Genomic DNA, 25138 nt, shown 5'->3' on the forward strand with positions numbered 1-25138 from the left:
CGCTGTTTCAGGCAACCCACATTGTATAAGTGAAAAGCATTTATTACCCAGTTTATTGTGGTATTACAGAATGGAGAGCGCTAAATAATCAATCAGTTAATGGTCTGTATGGCAGTTTGAGCACATCGCATCCATTGTGCTTATGCTGTGAGAAGGATGAGCTGATAACTCCAGTGTATGTCGCGTGTTTATTCAGAGTCTAATGTCCTAAACTAGGGCTAACAGAAATCTTGAAAAATGCACCTTCAGCACTGGCAATTTCAAAGTTGCTAAAATAGTTTGGAAATAACTTTGAGAGGCTTTGGGTACAAAAGTCCTCAAAGATAAGAGCTGGAATTATCTGTTAGATCACTTTCAGTTTATTCTCTTCCTTTAACTAGTTTTGCATTTTAAAAAACTTAAAAAAATTGTTTTTGTGTGTTATCTTGTTTGTTTATATTTGTATCTTATCTCTTTATTATTATTATTATGCCCTGTGCTTAGTTCTGTAGTTTCAGTACAAATTCTGTCCAATGCTTATTTTACAGCCTGTTTATCATATCTCATGCGTATTGTTCATTATGCAGGAAAACTGACTTACCTTCAAAACATATTGCAAGTGGGCTTGTTTGTTATGGAAAATAGGTGGGAAGTAACTTAGGTGCTGGTTTGAAGAAGCTTACTGCAGTTGCAAGTTTTAGGTAAGAACAAGAGAGGGAGAGAGGAAAAAAGAGACATTCAAAATCAGATCTTTTTGAAAAGGATTCTTAGATGAGAGCAAGAAGTAGGATTCTTTTGTGGATGTAATGAAGTGTTCTTTGAATGAGGACAGATTTTTTTTTTCTTAAGGCCGTTTTGGCCCTTTAATTACTATTGGTTCATTTAAAAATGGGGGCCCATTACAGGAAAACTAACTCTTGTTTTCTCTTTCTTCTTCCCAGGAGATAAAAGCACCGATTATGCTAATTTTTACCAGGGTTTGTGGGACTGCACAGGAGCTCTTTCTGATGAATTGTCATTTAAACGTGGTGATGTGATTTACATTCTTAGCAAGGTAAGCAGATACCCCAGTATGACAACTGTAAAGGGTGACTACAGAGCTGGATTTTTATCTATTTGGATCGAGGACACTGGGGAAAAATGCCAACTGGAATTCTTCTAGATCCCTGTTAACAATTGGGAGTTCACCATAATTAATTATTTTGTCAAGTGAAATATAATCAAATTTTAAACACAATCAGATAACAGGATTCAACTTAACAGTGTGTTTACCTATCACTTCAGCCTTTGGCTCCAATCCACATACTGCCTTCTCCAGAAACAATATACTTATGTGAAAGTTAACATTGTAAGGTATTGGGTTATTTATTATGTTTTTCTTTCCTCTTCCTTTTTATTCTTCTGTGTGCTTATTCTGATTTTGTCTGCCATTCACTACTGGAAACACTGTGTTTATAGAACAAGTTTTTCATCTTTATGTAAATACATCGGGTGTTCCGACAATTTAAAAGCAATACTCTTCTATTCAGACAGGTATAGGTAATTTTTTTAAGTTTAGCATAATTGTATTTGTAAACATAATAGCAAAGTGTATTGCTATGAACTCATCCTCATATATTAAAAAAAAAAAATCATTGTTTCTGCCTCTTAAGACACTGGATTATTCAAAATCTTTCTGTCCTTAGATCTATCTAAAAGCCGAGTTTCTTAATTGATTACACTTCTAAAGACATGAATGGGTTACTTTAGTTTTCCATATTTTAACTTTGCCTGCTATAATATGGGAATTAAAAATATCTCCCTCAGTCTGCTTCATGAGGCCACTTTAGAAACAAACAATATATAGAAACTATTTAAATATAGATAGAGAAATATTATATAAATTACAAGTTTAGAAGTTTAGTGTTCTTTGTTGATTCAGTTCAGTTCAGTTCAGTCGCTCAGTCGTGTCTGACTCTGCGACCCCATGAACTGCAGCATGCCATTCCTCCCTGTCCATCACCAACTCCCGGAGTTCACCCAAACTCATGTCCATTGAGTCAGTGATGCCATCCAACCATCTCATCCTCTGCCGTCCCCTTCTCCTCCTGCCCTCAATCTTTCCCAGCATCAGGGTCTTTTCAAATGAGTCAGCTCTTTGCATCAGGTGGCCAAAGTATTGGAGTTTCAGCTTCAACATCAGTCCCCATTAGAGAAATATTTTTAACCTTTTGGCAAGGTAGTATGACTTATTAGATACAGAGGAGAGTTTGGAAATAAGATCACTTATTGAATTTAAACACTAGTTGACTGGTGTGTAAAATCATACACAGAGAATCAGAACATAGGCGTGAGAGGCCTTTGGGCTCATCTGTCTGTCCTCGGTTTCACCGATAAGTGAACTTGTATCAGGGAAGTACCAGAGCCAGTCCTTTAACCAGGCGTCTTGACTCCCAGACCAGGGCTTTCTGCTCTTGCTTTTTGTCTTGTGCTTCAATCTTCCTACCTTTCCCCCTCCCTTCTCCCCCACTCCCCTTCTATCCTTACTTGTATTTAATTTGTAACCATCATAAAGTACCTAAAATATGCAAGGGCCCATTCTAGGCACCAGGAATCCAAAAGAAATGAGATATAAACACTTATAGATTACTGGGTGAAAATATTAAGTAAATACAGACAGCTGTGATCATTGCTAGCTCAGGTGCCCAAGTAAGACCTGTTTCTTATTTCTCACAGTCCTCTGCTCAGTAGTGTAAGTTTTTTGTTTTTTTTAGAAGGATGTTTTCAGTTCTTGGAAGCTATAAACAGCCATGTCACAACTGTTGGATTAAGCCTACTACAGAGCTTTCAATAGTTCGTGTTAAAATGACAGCTTTTTGAGTCAGTTACTTAATATAGAAAGCAAACTGATTAGTTTCAGTTCTTGACAAGAAACTTTCTTGGAATCATTCCTCAAATTTACTTAGCTCACAGTTTTCTTTCACCAATTTAGCTGCATAAAATTCAATTGTGTGTAAAATTGCATATAAAATTAAAAGGTTGATGAGCTTCCACTTGGAATTTCAGACTGTAGGGATAAATGGCATGCAGCCATTATATTTGTGTGGTAAAATATGAAACTTAAAAGCCCATGTGGGTTTGTTCTTGAAGGTTTCTTTATGAATCAAGTTGTCTTTGTTGCTGAAAGCCTCCGAGTACCAGCCTCTGGGACAGGCTGTGAAGCAAGCAGTGCCCCCATAGGCTTGTCTTATTTCTGCCATTGCCTCAGAAAATCATTTTCTGTGAATGTGAAATTGAAAATACACTTATGGGTGTGTATCATATATTTAGGATTCTGGGGGAAGTCATTCCTGTTCTCCCAAACCTGTTCTGTGGAGATGGTAATTTTAGGTAGTGCTCGTGGTAATGAGCCTTGCCTGCCAATGCGGGAGACATAAGAGGCGCAGTTTCCATCCCTGGGTTGGGAAGACTCCCCCGGAGGAGGACCCAGCAACCCACTCCAGTATTCTTGCCTGGAGAATCCTGTGGACGGAGGAGCCTGGTGGGCTACAGTCCACAGGGTCGCAGAGAGTTGGACACGACTGAAGCGACTTAGCACACACACGCATGCACGTCGTAAGGCTAAGTTAGGTGGTTAAAGTCCAGCTCATAAGAATGTTGTTGTCCAGTTGCTCAGTCGTGTCCAGCTCTTTGTGACCTCATGGACTGCAGCACTCCAGGCTTCCCTGTCCTTCACTATCTCCTGGAGTTTGCTCAAACTCATGCATAGCGAGAATATTCTCCCATCTAAAATTTCTAAATGCTGTTATTTGGGCTGACCAAAAATACTTCCTTTATCAACCTTTCACACAGTTTAAAGTGCCACCGTCAGCATTTTCTGAGATGCCTTCTGGAGGTGGGCATTTTTTCTGGAACTCATTTTCTGGAACTCTTTTGAAAGAAGAGACAAGACTTTGTTAGCTAGCACATTGTCACCATTGGCTGGATGAGTAAATACCCATATTTACCCAGCTGTGGACCTCGTAGAATCAACCAGGTTGGTCTTAGTGAGGGTGAAAGAAAGGACACTTAGTTTTCTCTCAGTGGAATTTGAACACATTCAGGGCTATTAATGAGCATCTTAGCTATTTGTTGTCAGGTTGCCTTGAGGTTCAGGATATATTTGTGAAGACTTTTACTTCCCCATTTGGCTTTGGGTGAGTTCAGATAGGAACCTCTGGTGATTCTCTAATTTTATATTTGCTTTGTCTTTCAGTTTTTATCAAAATTTCGGCAAACGTAGACCATAGTTTAATATAATAAATTTATTTAATACATGAATGATGACAGCAGTTTGAGTACTGAGTATCATTATAAATTCAGATCTCAAGGTCCTTAGTAGAGAGAGAAATTGCTCAAAAGGACTTGTTTCTAGATCAAGGTGGAGCTGATGCTGTGTATTAGTAGTTTTTTTTTAAAGTACAGTAGATAATACAAATCACTAGCATTATTATATACCTAGAAATTTGTTTAATCTTTCTCAGTTATATTTAGATTTCATGGTGATGAAATGAAATTTTACCATTTAAATTTATTTTTTACACCATCTAGTGGCTCAGAATGAGTGGTGCAGGTAATTGCAGCTAATGTGCACAAGCAAAATGATGTCATAAATCCAACTTTAAATCTAGCTATGGGTTATTACTTTCCTATCTCATGTCAATAAAGTATAAGCATTAATCATGAAAATTCTTTTCATCATTCTGAATTAAATGTAAAAATTGTATACTTAAGGAAGAATGCATTTTAAGGAGTCTGACAATATTTATAGAGACATAAAAAATGTGTACTTAGTTAAAAAAATTAGTTCCATGACTTGTCTAATAAAAAATATCATTTAAAAGATTTCAAAGAAATATAAGTTGCTTTCTATGATTAACTGATCTGTAGTTTGCAGTATATAATTATCATTGATTTGACTTACCTTCTGGAAGATTGTCAGTTCTGAAAACAGTCTTTTAAAAAAGGCGCACAAGATAGTTTAAAAGATTCATTCTTTTCAATATAAATATTTAGACAAATCAAGAAATAAAATGGCATGTACTATAATCAAGAGTATTTTAATTTTGTAAATATAATGACAAAACAGTTTAGCTACTTTGACAATCAGGCTTGCTTTATTAAAATTCTCCAGTATAGTTTGATTTTAAAATTCAGCCTTTTCGGGTTTTTGTTTTTCCTATTACTGCAAGGAAGCCTTGATGGGGTGTCTGCTGTGGGTGATTTATTTATTTCAAGCCTCTTTTGAGAGTTATGCAAATCTTAGCTTTCTTTTTTTCTTCTGGTAAAAATCAAATGTTACAATAAAGAAGGCAGAGAAGGCAGATACTCTGCCCTTCCCCCTTCCCTTTTTAACATTTTCCAATTAGTAGCTGTCCCGTGACCCCTGGCTGAGCCAGCCCTCCTTCAAAGTGTCTGGCATTTTCTTAGTTTTAACCTTTGAACCTCGCTAATAATAAATTCAAATACTGCTTGCCTAAAAACACAAGACTGTGTTGCTTACAATTCTTTTCATGTAACATCACTGCTGTTTTTTTAATGTGTTAAAACATTTTATATACTTCAGTAGTTCAGTGGAGATTTTGAAGTCTTTTTCCCTCCTCCCTAAAGTGAAAGATATTTATAGGGATGAATTAAAGTGAAGTACGTATTTTTATGAGATGGTTAGGTAGCATGACCAACTCAATGGACATGAACTTGAACAAACTCTGGGAGATAGTGGGGGACAAGGAGCCTGGTGTGCTATAGTCCGTGGGTCGCAAAGAGTAGGACATGACTTAGCGACTGAACGACAGTGACAACTGCCTTGTTAGTGAAGTTATTCTGAAACACAAAACCTAGTTTCAGATTTATTAGATGGGGAAAATAATATTGGAGGTTGAAAATCTTTTTATTTTTTATTATTTTTATGAATCAGTTTGTTTAAAATTGTGCTAAATCCTTCTACTGGTTTGCATTTCAATTTTGTTATCACCTTAAATAGACATAATATTATAATTAATAGTTTTATCCTAAAACTGTATTTATGTATAAAGTTTTATAATTTTGATAGCAGGATCCAGGTTATATAGCTGTAGGCATATTCCATGCTACATACCTCTTGGGTTATGTTATTCTACTTGCTGTTCTGGATTTACATCGCTGTTAGTTTATCTTTCAATCTGTACTCACCAGTAAATTGCTAACCACATTCCTATTCTTACTTTTAAGGCAATAAATTATTTTTGGAGACTTAATGACAGAAGAGCTATGCTTCAGCAGGAAAGAGGCATGCTGCTTTGTCTGCTATTAACAGAAAAATAAAGAGAGTTAAGAATCCTGGAAAATTTCATCTTGTTTACGACAAATGTGACTTGGGCTTTTTGAGACTTTTTTTTATTAAGTCAAAACAGGAAATGTAGATTGTCAGTGTTCACTAATATACAGTAAAAGGGCATTTTTTAGTGTGCATTGTTTAGAGTTTCAAGCATTGCCTCCCTTTGTATCTATGACTTTTTCCAGTGATTGGTGAACTGTAACTGTCACTGATCTTTTGCTATGCATTGTGAAAATGTAAAGATTCTGTTACTAGGGCTATTTTGGCTTTAGATGTACCAGAAAAATAAATAAAATGAAAGTCTTGCTGAGCTCTACTGGCGGAGGGAAATGCAGAGTTACTTTTTGGCTTTAGTTAGTTTTTTCCTTTGTGACTGTCTGACCCGGGTGTGCCATAAATAGCAAACTCCTGCAGAAGAGTAACTAGGACATCTCAATATAGGATATTCGTGGTGATGTTGAGCTAGCTCCCCAATGTTATCATATGTTACGGTCTTTGGGGAAGGAGGAGAAGCATTTGTACTTGTTGCTGGTTGTTTAGATCTGATGGCATTTAGTTTCTGTGCTGTCCACCTGGGCATCTTGTGGGCCGGGGCACGGCGCTGTCTCATGGGCAGGCCCAGCTCTCCCTAGTGGTGGTCAGCAGGGTATGGAAACACACTACGTCAGATGTTCTCATCCCACTCATGGGACTCCTCTTGTGACCCACTCACAAAAACCATGCCCCAGTACTTCCTAATGTTCTCTCATCCTTCATTCCAGGAAAATGTTGACAGATGAAAGGGGAAGGTGCCTACGGGAGGTAGGCCATCAGGCCCCAGTAGTGGTTTGAGGGGTAAAGGAGAAACCAGAGGGCCATGTCAGAGAGGCAGGGTGCCCAGAGATGGCAGTGGAGGGGCTGTCGTGCTTTAATGCTGCATGGAATAAGCAAAGGCTTTTCAGGAACAAAACAGAACAACAGTAAAGCAAAGTACCGTGTTGTTAATTTAAAAAAAACTTAAATGGAAAAATCCATGATTTGTTATACACTTCTGTTGTCCGCACACAAAAAAATCAAGAGCCCACTCAATGTCTATATGGCACACTCTTATTCTTTAAGACATCTCCCACCGTACCCCTTTAAAGGTCAGATTCCCTTTGGAACAGCCCGTTGTAATCAGGTTGCCTTATGTGTGCTGTGCTCAGTCGTGTCCGACCCTTTGCAACCCCATGGACTGCAGCCCACCAGGCTCCTCTGTCCATGAGGATTCTCCAGGCAAGAATACTGCAGTGGGTTGCCATGCCCTCCTCCAAGGGGATCTTCCCAACCCAGGGATAGAACCCAGGTCTCCTGCATTGCAGGCGGATTCTTTACCGTCTGAGCCACCAGGGAAACCTAGGTTGCTTAGAGCGTGCTCCAAAATGCTGTTTTTTATTGTCCTGGTATTTTGCTGTACCAGTTAGTGGGAAGGCAGAGGGAGGGGATTAAAAAATACTCGTTGCATACCTCCAGTGCCCTGTTCTAGGCACTCAATATGTTTTCGCTTCTCTGATTCCTATGATAACCCTGTGAAGGGTAAAGTATTATAATTTTGCAGATGAGAAAACTAATGCTCAGTAAGCTTATTATGTAGATCACCCGAGGATACCAGCTAGGGAGTACCTTCTCCTGGAATCAGTGCAGATCTGACTCTGAAGGCTTTGCTCTTTCCGTTTTGCTCCACCTCAGTAAGTGGGCCGTGACTGGGATTATTCATTTCCCTCTCTCCATTCCTTGAGGTTGATACTGTGTCTTAAGTATTTTTGAATCCCAATATCTAACATCATGACAGATAGATGTTTAATACATGTTTATGAAAATATAGTTAAAAATAGGAGGTAATCCTGAACTTCTTGAAAGAATTTAGAATCATAGAGATGGGGGAACCTTAGTGCTAACTTTATAGATCTTAAGGCTCCACATAATTGGAGGAAAATAAATAAAAGACGAATGGAAAAAAGACTGCCTCTGTGGAGATCTTAAAAGACAATGGAGTTTCTGCACTTGAACTTCCTGAGCTTCTTGGCAGTCAGACTGGAAAGGGGAGAGACAAGGAGCTAATGTTAATTGTAAAGGAGGAAGCTTGGCTTTTCCCAGCACTGGCTACTTAAAAAAAAAAATGAGATGAATTTCTAGAATCTTCACTGATTATCTGACCACAACAACTTTATGTAATAAGAATGACAGTGTCAGATTACCCTCAGACAAAAAAATTTATAGTAAATATAATATAACAAGAGATTCCATAGAGGTAATTCTGTGAAGGGCTTCCCAGGTGACTCAGTGATAAAGAATCCGCCTGCTAGTGTAGGAGATGCGAGTTCGATCCCTAGCTCGGTAAGATCCCTTGGAGAAGGAAACAGCAACCCATTTCAATATTCTTGCCTGGGAAATCCCATGGACAGAGGAGCCTGGGGAGCTACAGTTCATGGGGTTGCAAAAGAGTTGGACATGAGTTAGCAACCAAAAAAAATTCTGTGAGGGTGCAAGTGTATAATGCTGCTGCTGCTGCTGCTAAGTCACTTCAGTCATGTCCGACTCTGTGTGACCCCATAGACAGCAGCCCACCAGGCTCCCCAGTCCCTGGGATTCTCCAGGCAAGAACACTGGAGTGGGTTGCCATTTCCTTCTCCAATGCATGAAAGTGAAAGTGAAGTCGCTCAGTCGTGTCTGACTCTTCGAGACCCCATAGACCGCAGCCCACCAGCCTCCTCCGTCCATGGGATTTTCCAGGCAAGAGTACTGGAGTGGGGTGCCATTGCCTTCTCCAAAGTGTATAATAAATAGACATTAATTTATATTAAGTATCTAACTGAATTATTGTGGAGTCTCAAAAGTGATATATATGTGAAAACAATCTTCCCTTAAAGAACCTGGAGATTGCCTAAGGTCACATACCTGGTTAGTAACAAGCTGGAGACTATATTTTCTGAAAAAATAATCACAAGAAAAAGAAACTGAAAAAACAGCAGGCTTTCCATCAGATATGCCAAACTGTTTCTGCCTTTTAGGCTTCTGTCTTAACCTCTTCAGTACTTACAGTAAATTCAACTGAAGCTATTTCTTCAAAGAATTAGAATTGTGGTCTCAGTTCTGCAGGGGAATGGGTGTCTTTCTTTCTGTAAGTGAAATTTAGGCTCTTTAGACAAGATATCCTATACAGCATGTTGGAAAATGTGATAGGCAACAACCAGCCATAAGTAGAAACAACAAACTGTGAAGCTAAACATACTTCAGAACAAATATTTGTTTAGTCATCACTAAAATTCTTCAAGTATGTCCCGTGTACACAAAGAAACGATACTCCTATTGGAAATGACACGTCTTAAGAAAACATGTAGAACAGTCAACTGGTGTGTCATCCAAAATGAAGAGAAAGCATGTTTCATCATGCAGGAAATATTTATTGAACATCATTTACATGTCCTGGAGTGTGGGGCACACAGGCGAAGTGTTAAACATTGCCATGATCTCAGTGAATTCGTACTTATTAGTTGAAGGGACAAAGCTAAAGTACATAAACTCCACTGACGAATACATACTCAGCTTGAAATGGGGGATATAAGTATGGGTTAGATAATTCAAAGAAAAGTTGATGAAATCTGGATAACCTGAGTCAGGCTTTAGTCACTAGATAGGTTTTGGATGAGGGAGGGGAGACATCACCTGGGAAGGGAGCAACTCATACAGAGGTGGGACTGCGTACAGCGTGCAAGGTTGGGCCTCAGGACCAGAGCGATGGGAGGAGGATGTGGCTGCCTGCACATCCATACCCTTTCATCCCACAGGGTAGGAAGAAAGCAAGCTGAGGGGTTTGTAGTTAACGCACTGGATGGGGCAGTGGTTAGTATACATTCTTGAGCAGCCAGGTAAGCTGACAAAAGCAATTTCTAGGAAGAATAGAGAAGCAGAGTCGTCGACACAGTAATCCAGGGAAGGTGATGGAGGTCTGAACTAGAAGAGTTACAGAGTCGTGTATTGGTTGGTGTATACACTGAGTTCCCAGGCCATCTGCGAGCGCGATGTGCTCTTTCTTTGCCTAACGGTATCTACAAATCATCAGTCTGCATATCAGTTTTTACTTTATGGTATTGTAAATGTTGACTGGGTAGAAATTTGAATTAAATGTGTCTTGACTCTGGAACATAAACTAAAATTGATCACAGGAATTAAGTCCTTACTATCACCTTTCTTGCTTGTCTTCTATCTCTCTTGCTTTAAAAATGGATTTGCTGTGCCTGGAGAAAAAAAATAGGAATTCCTTGAATTAGAGTAACTCAGACTCACAGCTGCATAGTAAATTATTAAGTAATGAGGTTGGTTTCTGTAAGTTGCTGAGAGACTTAGGGTGTTAAAGCAGGTTCATGAATGGTGATTTTCAAACATAATGGAGGAGCTTAGAGATTGTTAGTGTCCATTTCCTCATTTAAGGAATGAGGTTAGGAGACTAAGAGTCAAGCAATTAATGTGTAGGTAATAATAGTAAAATGTCGAGGTTGTTAAGTTCCTGTTGTGCATTTTAAGAGAACTTTTGAAATGATGGATGTACAAGAAATGATTCTTATAAAGTTTCTAATCGGAAACAGTAAAAAGGAAGAGATTGAAGAGGTAGCCTTGAAGAAAAAATATTTCCATATTTTGAATAGTTACCTAGTTTTCATGATACCACAGTGTTCACAAACAATTTGAAAAATTGAAAGTATCACAGTGAATAGTTGGAAAACAATGGTAAAGTCCACTCGTTCTGAAACTCAGTGTAGTTTATATTTTGTGAATAAAATTACCTTTATTTCTGCACAAGACTGGCATGCTTTTAAGCACAGATATATGTTTGGAGAAAGGAATATAGTCTTTTAACCTTTCTAACACCTGTTGCTTTCAGATAGATTGGTAACTCCTTTCTGAAAGGGGTGGTACATCACAAAATCTTATTAATGTTCCAAGTTTCTGTTAAAGGCAGCATTCTTTTACCATATGGTTTGTAGAAAGTGGATTAGCATGCTTGAGAAATGAGAATCATGGTGCTGAAAAGGATTTAAGGAAATGCTGGGGTCTTATTGGGGCAGGGGGGTTCTTATGTAAGTGTAAAATAAAACAGCAGAGAGAGAAGATTTAGTTAATAATTAAACACAGACAGACATACCTTTGCTATTGTGTTGGATAAAGTCTCTATTTTTTATCAAAACTAGTCCTTTTTTCCTACCTTTTTACATAATCACCTTAATTTATTGCTTAAAATGATTATTTGGGGCATAAAATTTTAACTACAAAATAAAAACTCTTTTAATGATGTGAAAACTGAAAATGGAGGCATTGGATCCCAACTGTTCAGTGTTGCTTTCTCATTATTTTCTCGAATTACTGGGCAAGTTTGGTGCTTTTGCTTCTGTGACTGCCACATTACATTTTTGCCTTGAAGCCATCCATTTTACAGATATTGAATTTCTTTTGAGTACTATTTTTATACACTAAGCATCACTACACCTCTGGATCTTGATAGCATTACCGCGGGAGGAGAAAGAAGCTTTGTGTTAGTAATTACCTAACATTGTCAGAAGCTGACTGCAGGCCTCTTTCTAGTGATAACAGAATAACCGCATAATGTAGCTTTATAGCACATGATTAATAGAAAATAATTACACGTCCTACAAAGGGATGCAATATTTCTTATAAATTGACTAGAATGGTTTCCTGTAGATTAAAGGACTCTTCATTATTTTATCAGTCCTCCTGAAGTACAGTCACTTGCCTATGTTAGCATTTCAGTTGATGTTAAGAGCCGCAGAGGGTGAAGGATACCAGATGGCAGACCTTCTTGTACCTGAGATCTCGTTCATGTGCCATCAAGATGACATGATGCTCCCTAACCTTTCAGAGATTTAGATGGCAGCCTGGTATGATTTTTGTCTCTTTATTTTTTGTTTATTAACAAGATGAGGTTTGAGGGCTGGTTTTTGTTGTTGTTGTTGTTTTTTTTTCATGACCCACCTGTGACTTTTAAACCAGTACTTCAGTTAGTATGTGGACAGCAGGACAACATTGTATGGATTGCATTATTTTCCACTGTAAGTAATATATCATTCATAATCACATTTGTTCGGGGGCAGCAAACAGGGAAGGCAGAGGAAGGCATATTTTCTTCCTCCCAAGAAAATCGTGTGTGCTATTGAATCTGCAGGCTGAAGTTTAGGATACCATACTCCAAGAAGCATCTTCATTCCAGTTTATAGGCTGCAAATGGTTTAATTGGGATTCATGTTGCTCAGGAGGCTCATACAGAGGATGGTAATGATAAAAGTAAAAGCGTCTGTGTTTGCAGTCTCACTGACATACCTTAATGGCTGCAGTGTAAATCCATAAATTTGCCTACTAGATTTTTACCTCACTATATTTTATCTTACCTCTTAATTCCACACAGGAGTGCTATATGGAATTCTTTACAAATGTAGAGTAATAAACATTCTGGTTTTTTATTTTTACTCTTTTCTGATTTAAACCTGTGATATTTTAGAGTACTTCTACAAGGTGTGTATTTCATAGGCTTTTCAATTATTTTAAATTAATTAAGTGAAGCATTTAGGATTATTTTAGCCTAAAACTTACATTTTTCCTAGAATGTGACTTTTAAGGGATGTGTTTACAGCTGAATAAACTCCTCTGATGTTTACTACTATACTCTATTTAATGAATCTTCTCAGTTACTGTCATGTAAAATTCTCTCATGTGTGAAGTCCTTTGTTGAAGTGATTTGTTGGAAATCAGTTTCTTAAATTTGAATGCGAGTGAGTTTTTTGAGAACAATAATACATACTTAATTGAGAGTACAGATTATAATTTCAAAGCAATTTCAATTATATAGTAATATGAATTTTCTGGTTTATAACTTGAATCTAAACATTGAAATCCAGATTGCAGGCTATTCTCTGAAGGCAGGATTGAGTCATACTGTACCGTCTCACTAAATGTATTCTTTTTCTGTTTCTACCCTTTGGGGGCCTAGTTCCTTTACACTTTCCAAATAATCAGTTGGGAAAAACTTAGATAGGCATTGGATAAGAGCTTTCACACTTAGACTTACTCTGTTAAGTATTCATTTTGAAATCTTACACTGTGGGCCTTTGGCCTCTGCAAGGTGAAATACATTTGTTTTGTTAAGCATTAGGCTCTAATTGTATTCATTGCCTTAAAAATTGAAAAGGGCAGTTTTATTAGGTACCTATTAGGATATAATGGTTGCTAATCATAGCTTTCAGTAAGTTGGTATTTTCTTCTGATAAATATATTCTGCACAGATTATAGTCATTATCATTGAGTTCCGGGCTTAAGACTATTTTCATTGTTTAGAGAATTTTGTCAACTAAGTTCACACTTATCAGGAAACTTTTGAACTTAAAATCTTGAGTCTACTGTTTCATAAACCAGAACTGTGCCCTCATTAGAATCAGGTCTTCCCTTCCTCTCCCCAGCCTTTTCCTTCCATCTTATTGTTACAGAAAAAACCTAATTCTGATACATCCCATTGTTTTAAAAGTACTTATAGATTTTAATCCTGTAATCTCTTTACTGATAGACTACATATCAGTACACACCTAGGAATTTCTACATTTGTATGGAAGAATTGTATGGTTGTCCTTTCTGATGGTCAATAGCATAGTTAGTCATCAATACAATACAATAGTTAGTCATCAATACAAATATTAAGTCTGTCCTGGGTATTAACATTCCCTCCCCACATATAACTTGATATGCATATGCACATTTATCTGTGACTCAGATGTTGGAAATCATAGCCTATTGAATTACTTTGGGGATTGATTTTAAAAATTTATCTTCTATGAAAAATTAAATTTGGGTCCTGTGGTGCCTTTTCAGAGTATTGCTTTTGGAAGATATTATTCTTGAAACTTGTAATTCATTTTACTTTGTTTGTATCTCACTAAACATAAATAAATTTCAGATAAAAATACATTAGTCAATCTGGCAGACAAATGAACATTAGGTACAGTTTTCACGATGCCTGGAGCCAGTGGTGTGTCTTCAGTGGAGCAAAGGGAAGAAAAGGAGGCCCAGGTTCAGCTCACAAGCAAAATAAATGTGAAAGTGACTCATCAGTCACGTTTTTTTACAGCTGGATTAATATTTTGCCATTATAACTTGAGATACTTTTATTTCCTATTGATCCTCCCCATAAGGGTGAATCTAACACCACCTTTAAATTCCTTCTACTCATCCTTTACCTAATGTAGTTTGTGATCAATCAGAGGAACAATAAATGCCTTCAGGAAGCTTCTGAAAAGGAACCCTTTTGTAAATTCTGTTGGAAAGCCGGTTTGGAGATATCTTATTAGTGTTTCCTAATTCTCTAATTTATCTGTTTAAAATGGCTACACTCATGTATTACATTTTCCTGAGAAAGAGCATACTTCTGCATTCTAAATAATTTTTGGTCGTATGAGTTTAACTAGGAATTAAGTCATTTATTGTGAGAGAAAAAAAATAAATGCTGTCCTTGCTAGATGATAAGCTCCTTGAAGGCAAAGATAGTTTCCCAAGGATCCTGGCAGTGATCTAGGAGCCTCTAACACTGTGGTTTGCATATAAAAAGGTGTCCCCCAGGCTCTGTGTGTGTGTGTGTGTGTGTGTGTGTGTGTGTGTGTGTGAGAGAGAGAGAGAGAGAGACAGACAGACAGACAGATAGACAGACAGACATGGGGAGAGAGAAGGGAAAGGGGCCCAGAGAGCCCATTTCCTTATGTAGTTTCATTTACCAGGTTCCTATCCTAAGTGACTGTTTCTATTCTACACCATGAAATAAACAGGCTTTGTCTTATATGTTAATTTAAATCTTTGCCTAACAGCATTTTTAAAGTGTCCGGAAACAAAAAAGATTAAAATGTTTGAATTTGCAGCTAAAGCTCTTATAACTTTATAAAAAGAAATAACATTTCTAAGAAGTTGCATACAAAGGACATTGTACTTACAACAGTCTAAAGGTTAATATTGCATATTGTTTTCAATTAGGAATACAATAGATATGGCTGGTGGGTAGGAGAAATGAAGGGAGCCATTGGCTTGGTGCCGAAAGCCTACATAATGGAGATGTATGATATTTGAGAGTCCTGGGTAAGTACATTTTAATCCAATATTCTGTAATAGCTCATATGTTCTCTTGGTCTCTGCGTTATGAGTCTTTGCTTTTTAAAAAGTCTTTGTAGTTTTCTGATAACACAAAGATTATACTCCCAAATCATTATCTTGTTTTACAAAATCTGGTTTAGTTTTTTTAAAATAACTTCATAGAATTTACTTTGGAAATAGATTACTTAGAGTCCCTTTGTTAATAACCAGCTGTTTTCACAACCTCCGCCTCTTTAGTAAAATACCACTCATGGTCTTTCTGAGGAGCTGAACTGACAAAATATTGAGTAAACATTCATTTTCTTTCCTTGGCTAAACATGTCATTTTTTTCTAGGCAGGGAAAAATCAACATTTTGTCTGAAGAGAAAAATTAAAATGCAGCTTTCTCTTTCTGCTCGCAAAAAAGGAAGATTCCTCTGCTAGTCTGCAAATCTTTTGGATTGAGAATCACTGTAAAAGCATGAATGACAGTTCATAACCTTTCTTTGTTTTGTTGAGCATCATTTGTCTTTGTTGTTTTATGCGTTCATTATAATATTCCTCTGATGTGAAATTAAATGAAGGATATTAATGTAAATTAGAAGTAAGCAGTAAAGTTGTACCTGTTGCTATTTTGCAAAGAAATAAATCAATAGTTTTTATTTACTCATTTGATTGATGTGAGGAATTCAGCACTGTTTTGTATGTATCACAGTCATTGCTACTACTAGTATGAGTTGTAATTTCTCTTAATACTGGATATCAATGTTTTTATAATGTAAAATATAATTTCAAGAAACTTTGATAGAATATATCTCACAAGTTTTTGATAAATGCTATCTAAAGAATGTAGCTTTGTTAAAACTTTGTAGATGAGTCATCTTAGTATTTATTTTTCACATAGTAGTAACATGTTTTCATGGAAGAATTTTTACTGATTGGCAAGTTTACTTTATGTTGAATATAGCCATGAGAAAGAAAAATGGTAGAATTGCAAATTCTGTCACCTTCTGCAACACATGTGCAGACCAGAATCATGGTTTGTACAAAGCCCTTTACCAGTAATAAATACCCTGGTTATATAATGGGCTTGCCAACATTTTCTACTGTAGTTTTCTTTAAATTTAATAAAACAAAAAATTTACCTGAGGCCCCATTCTGCCACGAATGAAATGGCATAAAGAATCTCAATGTATTGTCAAAATCAGAAGGCATAACCGAGTACTTTTACTTTGCCTGATCCTTCCTATGCTATTGAAGTCCTACCACGAAACTACTAGTACAGACTTGAGAAGTACAGCTCTGAACTTCTCAAAGCAATGAGAAGAGAAGGAAGGCTCAGAGAGGAGGGTGTGGAAATCATGGTGGGAACATGTACCAACAGGTGAGTGGAAGGTTGGTGTCAGTCTGACACAGGAGGTGTAAATTGTACTCCAGAGCAAGGTTTGTGGAATTATAGTATTACTTTTTTATGTATGGTTGAAATCAAAGGTATTTTAAATGTCTACAAGGTACCACTGTGATGTATATATATCAAAATATACTACTGATTGGATAATTATTTGGAGTAAATATAATCTGCTAATAATGAATCATTGATTAGAAGATACTACTTTTATGGAACTTTTCAGATCTTTGCTTTAAAGATAAAGATTCTAAACATGCAAACGAGTTGATAATATTTAAAAACCTCTATTATTTATAAAAATTATCTACAAATAATATTTCAGAGTTTATATTTTACTGTTAGCCCCTCCCTAACCCATGTGATTATCACCTTCATGTGATTATCTGATTTCACATATAAAAATATATCTATTAATTTGGGAGATTGTAGGTAAATTCTAGTTTATATCAATTAATTAGACATTATCAAGTTAAAGCTTTCAGAAATTAATTTGTGCACTTGTTAATCTTGTTCTAATATAGAACCATTGGAATAGATTGAAATCGTCTTGGCAAAAGTGAGACAACCAAGGATGAATGTAGTGGATTGTTTTCAAGACCTGAGAGATTGAAAAGTGAAAGCAATTGTGGGTTCCACTGTAAATGTAGACTTCCTTGTAAGGTATACGTTTTGTGCTTCTGATCCAAGTGAAGATTTTAGTCCTGGGCCAGTAGATGGCAGCAGCTTTTCATTGCATAGGAACCCACTTGGAAACCCCTCCCCCACTCCGGCACGGACTCACTCCAAATGTAAAGTATTTAGAAGATTACTGCCTCCTTTTACAGTTAATCCAGGAGAGGGAGTCCTTTGCCAACTGATGCCAGACAGTCTCTGTGAATGGTGACAATACAGAAAAAAAAAGTGTTAAGTTGTGTCCAGAGCTCCTCTGCCCTTTGTTCCTTTTTAGTTGCATACAGGTGGGAGATAAGAAAAGAAACAAAAAAATTTTAATTGGAATGACAGGAAAAACAATCATTACTTTCAACTCGTGACTCCTTTAAATTCATCTGGTGAAATCGTTTGTATCGTAGGAGGGAGAAAGTTTTCTTTACACCCTTGACAATATATCACACACTTTCTAAGATCATCATAATATCATTAATGTGAATTTAAACAACATTGCTTGTTAGAAAATATGCTAATTGCTATGTTCCCATTATGTTTGCTTAGCTTTTATTTGTTTTTCTATGAACATTTAGAGAGCTAATTTTTTTCAAAGGTGATTGTAAGTCATATTTTACATAGCATTTTGCTTGATTATTTGCTCTGTACTGAATTTGTACTCTATTGCCATTAGATCTTACAATAATGTTCCACTCTGCAAATTTTTAAGGTTCAAATAAAGTTTAATTGTTTGCAAACTGTTATGATGCTAATAATTCAACAGCCTGCTGTGTTACTAATGAAATTACTTTGTTATGATTAATTTGGAAAATAGTGTGTTGATTGTAGTAATTAAGCACAACAAGGTGAAGTAAATGATTCTAATGCCATCTGGCCTCCAAACTGAATGAAGAAATGAAATAGGACTGTCATCTGAATTTATTCAAAGAAGTAGGGATAATACAAATGACTTCATTGCTATAGGATTTACATTTAACCACAGCTCACTCCATTCTGTTTTGCCACTTGGTTATATATGACAGTTCCTTTTATGAAAAAGAATGTTGTTTCGCCTAGCAATTGTTTTGAATACTTTATATTATTTTAAGTAGATTATTTTTATCTTGTGCTAATTTAATTACAGATAATTATATAAAGTATTATGGGATCATAGAAAATCACTTTTCAACCATCTGTAGGTGAAATCTCTGTATATGGAGGGTTTTTTTGCTATTGGTATTGAATATAGTCTTAGAGATTCCATTCAGTTGTTTCTAAATATTTCTAGACAAAACTCTTGTAGTTCTTATGATTCCACTTTTCCTATGATTTCTTCAGTGTAAGCTATTGCTACTCACTTCATAGAGTCTGGTTCCTACCCCCAGCCAGGGTCATGATTAAAAATAGAACCCAGAGCTGAGTTATATATGTTATATATTAAAGATCCAGATTTGTAGTTCAGCCACTATAAGAAAACTTACCCTAACATACATGTAGTTTAAAATGTTGAACTTCATCAGTGAGACTGAGTAAAGCATTGTACGAATTTTTGAATCATGCAAAGTACCTCTACATTTCAGATAAATCAGTTATTTATATTTCAGTTATTGAACAAATTTATAGACACAAACTGCATAGAGGTCACTTTTACTTCTCGAGTTCAGTAGACTCAAGGATATTGAAGAGCAATCCATATGGTAAAGAAAGAGGTGGTGAAGATTAAAATATGACCATACCATAGAAAACATAGGTTCACTCAGAACTTGAAGGAATGTAATCGATATATAACATAAAAACATTTGTTAAAATGGCTTAGTTTGAAAAATCCTGAGTATTCTGAAATTCAGAGAAATAAGTGGTATATATTTTTAAATTATCTCTCTACGAACGTAACCTACATTCAGATGCATAACTTAAACAGTTGATCCTCTGGATTGGGAACAAGCAATTTCTGGACATCCTCAGCTTCAGCCAACATCGTCATCCACTGCCTTGTAGTTGAACTCTTTGAGAATATTTGTTAGGACCTCTGATAATGTAACATTTTGCTTATGATGAAATAAATATTTACACAACTATTTGTAATTTTGTAACCTGCAATGACATTTCATTAACACTACTTTCCAGGGGCTTTTTCTTGTTTTCCTTAGCAGAATCTGCTCTATCATTGCTTGATCAGAAACATGATTTATTGCTGGCATGGTACTTCAGAGTATATGGTGTGTATCCAGTAAATGTTTGTTAATTAACTGGTGTGCCATCCCACAGTATCTGAGATTTAAGAAGAAAAGAGCTTGACTTCTTTATACCTGGTGGAGAAAAATCCTTTTATCATTTAGTTCATCCACTTTCTGACTGACAGCGTTCTTTTAATAAAAAAAAAAATCAGTCCCGTGTACTGATTCTTTAAAAGCAATTTCATTGTCCTCATTATACCATCAATAAGTGAATTGGATTAGATTGTTGGTAACAGAATTGAGCGAGATGGTGAGTAACAGGAAAGTTGAACGTGGCAGCCAGCTTTGAGATGTTTCTTCCGTTCCTTTCCTAGATTCAGCGTTTTCACTCTTTCAGAGAAGTTACAGGCAGCATAGGCAGTGTGGGGCAAGTGATCTAGTTAGACTCCCCATATCACTGCCGCCCTGCATCCACTTGGGCAATATCAGAGAAGCTTTCTGATCTTGGAAGCATTCTAGCTGTTGCGTTGAATGAATCAAAAAGGAATTTGTGAAAGTGGGAAGTTTCACAGTTGTTGCCAACTCCAACCATAATTCAATTTTTGTCTTTTTAAAAAACTTTGATTTCCTATTTCTTTTAAGTTGTATGGTTATGTTAACTTGAGTGCTCTGAGTCCCAAGATGAAAGGATCCGCAGGTGCAGAGAGTCGCTGTAGCCGTACCAGTGCTCAGCTTAGGTCTGTAAGGTTGGGAAAGGGGGTGGAAGTTGAGCAGTCAAAAATCTTGTGAATATGTGCAAAGATGTGAAAATATAAATTGCCCCAAAAGCCTATCTGGTAAGTGTGTTTCTTAATATTGGAACCTTGGAAAGTGTTTCCTTAGGTTTCTCTTCTATTTTCACTCCGTTTTTTTATTATCCATTACTCAGAGAGGTAATATAGAACAGCACTTGTGTTTTCTGTTTATTGACCTCAGCTTTGTAATAGAAAAACATCATTCCTGCTGGAGTAAAAGCAGGTGCCGTTTTGAGGCTTGAGCAGCAATTTAGCTCTTGTTTGAGGAAAGTGTTACGCAGGTACTCTCAAAGGAGAAAATTAATGCTACCAATGTATGCCAATTAAACGTGACTGCTTTGGAGGAAGAGAAAATTCCAGCAAATAAGCAGATTCCCATTCACTGTCTCCCCCTCCCCAGCTCCCTTAGGAGCCCACTTAGAAAACCTTGTGTTCTTTCACTGTCACGTCAAAATGATGAAAATAATTTAAGATAGTAATAGCAACAACTAATATAAACTGAGGGTTTACTACTTGTTATGCTGTGTCCTTTTCATTCAGTCCTTCTAAAAACCCTAGAAGGCAAATTCTGTTGTTTATTCCAATTTTCCTGATTAGAAAACTGAGGTTAAGCAATTTGTCCCAAGGTCCAGGGCTAACAAGTTACCCAGCCTCCCCCACTTGAATTCAGTGCCATTCTGCTTCCCAATACTGTAGTGACTTCAGACCAAATACTTAATTCTAATCTTTGCATATAGTAGGCACTCATTAAAACCTATTGACCACTGATGACGGCACCATTCTTATAAAATAGTCTGGAGTGTGAAAAGAATAGTTCAAGAATTGGACAGCCGGAATTTATCTTCTGTAGTTGTAAAGCAGACCGTGGTGACTCTGTTGAACCCCCAGCAGTTAGTCCACAATGGAGAAGAAACTTCAGTGCTAAATCATTTCTGTCTGTGAGCCTTCAGTCTAGAAAATAGAAAGTCAAGGCAGCAGAGAGTTGAGAGAGGACACAATGCGAAAGAGACCCTTTTTGAGCAATCTTTTCTATTCTTTCCATCTCCTCAAGTCAAGCCCAAGGACACTGAGCAGGCAAGGAAGCCTTGGAGAGGACTTCAAAGCTGGCAGCTTCTGTCTCAAAGTTTTCAGTTAGTTGCTTTTTGTGGGGTGGTGTTTAAATGGATAAGGTTTTCTAAAAACCAGTTTAAAAAATATTAAATTGTTCAGCCCTTTACAATCAATAAGCAAACTTCATGATAAAACTTAAGTAATTTTGTAAGAGATGCTGGCAGTGTCTGACCTAAGACATTTTTTACTTGTTGAGATGTGAATTTATTTAAGGAGAACTTTTATTGGAATATCTGGCACCTGAGTATGAAGTCTAATCCCTTAGGCATCTACATGGTGCCTTGCGCAAGCCTTCATAACATGATAGTGTTCTGTTGTGTTTTGTGAACAACAAAAAAATTTAAGTCTTTGTACCTCAGTGGTTGGGGGCTGGAAGTGGGAGGGCAGAAGATAAGTTAAGAACTAACATTCATTAGCGGGCTCTGGAATTTAGCCAGAGGAAGATAAGACTGGACTTTCTCATCATCTAAAGTGCACCCTGAGGTGTTGGCCGTTTCATAGCCCCAAAGAAGAGGGTGCACTGAGGGTCAGTTTCCAGGGTGTATTTGACTCTATAGAGTACTCTGAAATGTTTCCATGCTTGGTACCCATAATACCATGCTTCTAAAGGACAGGGAGTAAATGACTTCACATTGTCCTGGTCTCCCACCAAGTAGATTTTGCTGGTGTAAAGTAACCTGTCCCATCTAGATGGATACATGACTCATCCCTAATTCCCTGTTCAAGCATCTATGGCCTGTGGAGTCTCCATCGCTCCCTGCTTCCATTGCCTTCTACCACTTTCCTCCTCCCCCAGCTTTCCCAAGTCATATGAGGCATGAGACAGGTAATTCTTATCCCTCTAGGAAGTTATGGATATCAGTCGTGGTCTCTGTTTTCTATGAACCCAGCAAAAGCAAGGCATATAACCGTATGTGTATCCCGTTACCTGCACCTTGAATTGAAAAGCTGAAATGTAACTATTTTGTGAGTGTGTGTTGGTATGTATCTGTTGCTTTGCTTCAGTTGGTCAGCATATTTGCTTTATTCTTTATTATTATCTCAAGGCTTGCTATTTCTCTTCCTATCTAATTAAATGATTCCATTTTGAATAATTACATTTAAGTGCCAACAGTATGCTAGGAGCATTTTAAGCATAGACTTCGACACAGTCGTTCCCAGGCAGACTGTTAGCCTAAGAGAAATAGACAGGACATAAACTCAGGAAAGAAATAGCCCCAGGTAGCCTCCTCCTTGTATGATGCTTAGCAAGTTCGGTCAGTACCAGTGTCCCAAGACATAAAAGGAAATACTTTCTGACTTTGTTACGTCTGAACGTAGGAGACTACCTGGGAAGCAAACTGGGATCCCTTCTCATATATTTTAATGTGCAGAAGGGAGGGCCAGTGCAAGGGTTTCAATGCTAGTTCAGATGAAAAAATACATTTTTTGAAATTTTCTGAAATGCTTATAGCTACCGAATTGCGAGGGGAACCAAAGAGGTGGGCATGAGTAATGTGAGCGTATTCACAGAGTTGCTGCCAATCATAGTAAATATAATTCTGGAATTATATTCTATCTCTTTAGGAGAAATTATATCCCTATCCCTTTAGGAGAAAGTACCCTTTACCTTTAGTCAGGAGTAGGGCTGTACCAGCGGTGTTCAACTGAGAGTGGGTAGGAGAAGATCACTGGAATTGAAGTCAAGCAAAATTTCTAGTTTCAGTTCTCGGATACATTGTGCTCTAGAATAAGTTTCCTCGCCTGCAAGATGCCAGCAGCGTTGTTCTGTCTCCCTCACAGGCTGTGGTTCTGCTTAAGTGAGATTATATTTGAAGGTGCCTTAAAAACCCCAAAACAGTGTAAACATGGCTTTTCTGAATTGGAGGATATGAGAACAGATATGCAACGACTGGTGGAAATAAAAATTTCTCCCTCACACCAAAAGCAAGCAAGGAAAAAAAGTTTTTTTTTTAATGCTCAGTATTAGCTATAATGCTGCTTGGAGTAATGTTAGTGAGCTGTTGGTTTTGTTACTTTCTAATGAGCATTAATGTCAGACATCCTAGAGGAGTTTGGGATTAAATTCCTCTATAATATTAAATACATTTTTGAATCAAGCCATTGATTGGTTTCCAAACTCTCTATGGTCATTTTCTTTACTGGAGGTTTCTAAAGCAAAGATGTTACTTCTGTTTGTGAATTTTTTAAATGAACTTTTGCTGTTTAAAACCATCCATCTGAATCATAGACTTTGGTTAAGTATTGTGTGTAGTTGGTTGGAATTAGCAGAGAATTTTTTTTAACAGACACCTTAAGGAAAATGTTTGTACATTAGACCCATATCCACTCTCTCTATGAACTGTTTCTCCCAGATGTTATCTGTGATTGTTTGCCTGATTGTTAACCACATACTTTGTGGTTAAATATTTTCTTCAGATGCATATCTAAGAATGAGACAATTTTGTTTGATCAAATTAGCCTTGTAATTTAGCACTAATTTTCATTTGTAGTTTGTGAAAATATAGGACTTAGAAATAAGGGCAAAGCAGAAACCTCATTACATATAACCTTAATGCTTTAATGTTATAACTTTAGGCAAAGCTAATGAAAAATGCAAAGGACTCTTAAATAATTTAAATTATCTAAAAAAATTGAGCATATTCCTTCAAATAATAATGGCTTTCATGATCTGATTTTTTAAAAATTCATTTCTCATGTCTTGAATTACTTAGAAGTATGGATATCAGAGTAAGTTTGAGTTTATTTAAGATTATTAAATATATTTGTTATCATACAGCATCATGAATGATTCCATTATTTAGCCTAGCAATTACCATCTGTAATGTTATGCTATATATAATTCCAATAGTGTATTTGATAATGTCATTATGGTATAGAGTTAATTTTTAGCACTTCTCTTTAAAATAGTGCTTTGTAATAGTCCTTGATTCTTTTGAGCCATTAATCAGTTCCATTAACTTAAAAATAGTCATATTACATACCTGTTATTATTTGTTTCCTATAATGGAAGTTTATTTTGCCATCTTAAACTTTACTAGAAAATTATTGCTTTCATAATGTATTTTCATTACTATACTCTTTTGGTAAAGGAATATGGTACAGTGTAGTAACTGTGATTAAAGTAAAGATCAGTCCATTCCTAAAACTTTTTCCCCTTTTCCTAAAAGATAGGAGAGAATTTTGAGTTCTAAGCATACCATCCTTTACTTCCTCTGAGGCTGTGAATTATAGCAATAAATACTCTATATTGATTACAGTTTAATTCTAATGGAAGTATACTAAGGCTGAAAACACACTATAGCTTAGCATTTAGTGCCTTAATTTTTAAGCAGTTTTCAAATTTTAAAAATTTATATAACTGCCACAAATATGCTTCTATTATTGGATCCATATCATGCTTTGAAAAATATTCTCCTTTCATATCTTTTCTAAAGATTATTTTGTTCACAATGTATTTTTCCTGGCACTTCATTGCTATTTTTATATAGCTGAAAATCTGTCATTTCCATTTTAGCTCAGTTTGGAAATATGAAACCATATCAGAGCAACACATTA

General features: G+C 36.6%; 1 protein-coding gene across 1 annotated transcript in view; it reads left to right on the forward strand.

Annotated features, from left to right (window-relative positions):
• Positions 1 to 19584, forward strand: part of SKAP2 (src kinase associated phosphoprotein 2) — a 165468-nt gene extending 145884 nt beyond the window's left edge. Inside the window, exons 11-13 of the mRNA XM_061165484.1 lie at positions 921 to 1033; positions 15353 to 15454; positions 15805 to 19584. Coding sequence (XP_061021467.1) covers positions 921 to 1033; positions 15353 to 15445 — 206 coding nt within the window. The 3' untranslated portion in view covers positions 15446 to 15454; positions 15805 to 19584. The remainder of the gene's footprint in view (positions 1 to 920; positions 1034 to 15352; positions 15455 to 15804) is intronic.
• Positions 19585 to 25138: the final 5554 nt, after the last annotated feature.

The sequence above is a fragment of the Dama dama genome, chromosome 18 (genome assembly GCF_033118175.1).
Source record: "Dama dama isolate Ldn47 chromosome 18, ASM3311817v1, whole genome shotgun sequence".
NCBI lineage: Eukaryota > Metazoa > Chordata > Mammalia > Artiodactyla > Cervidae > Dama > Dama dama.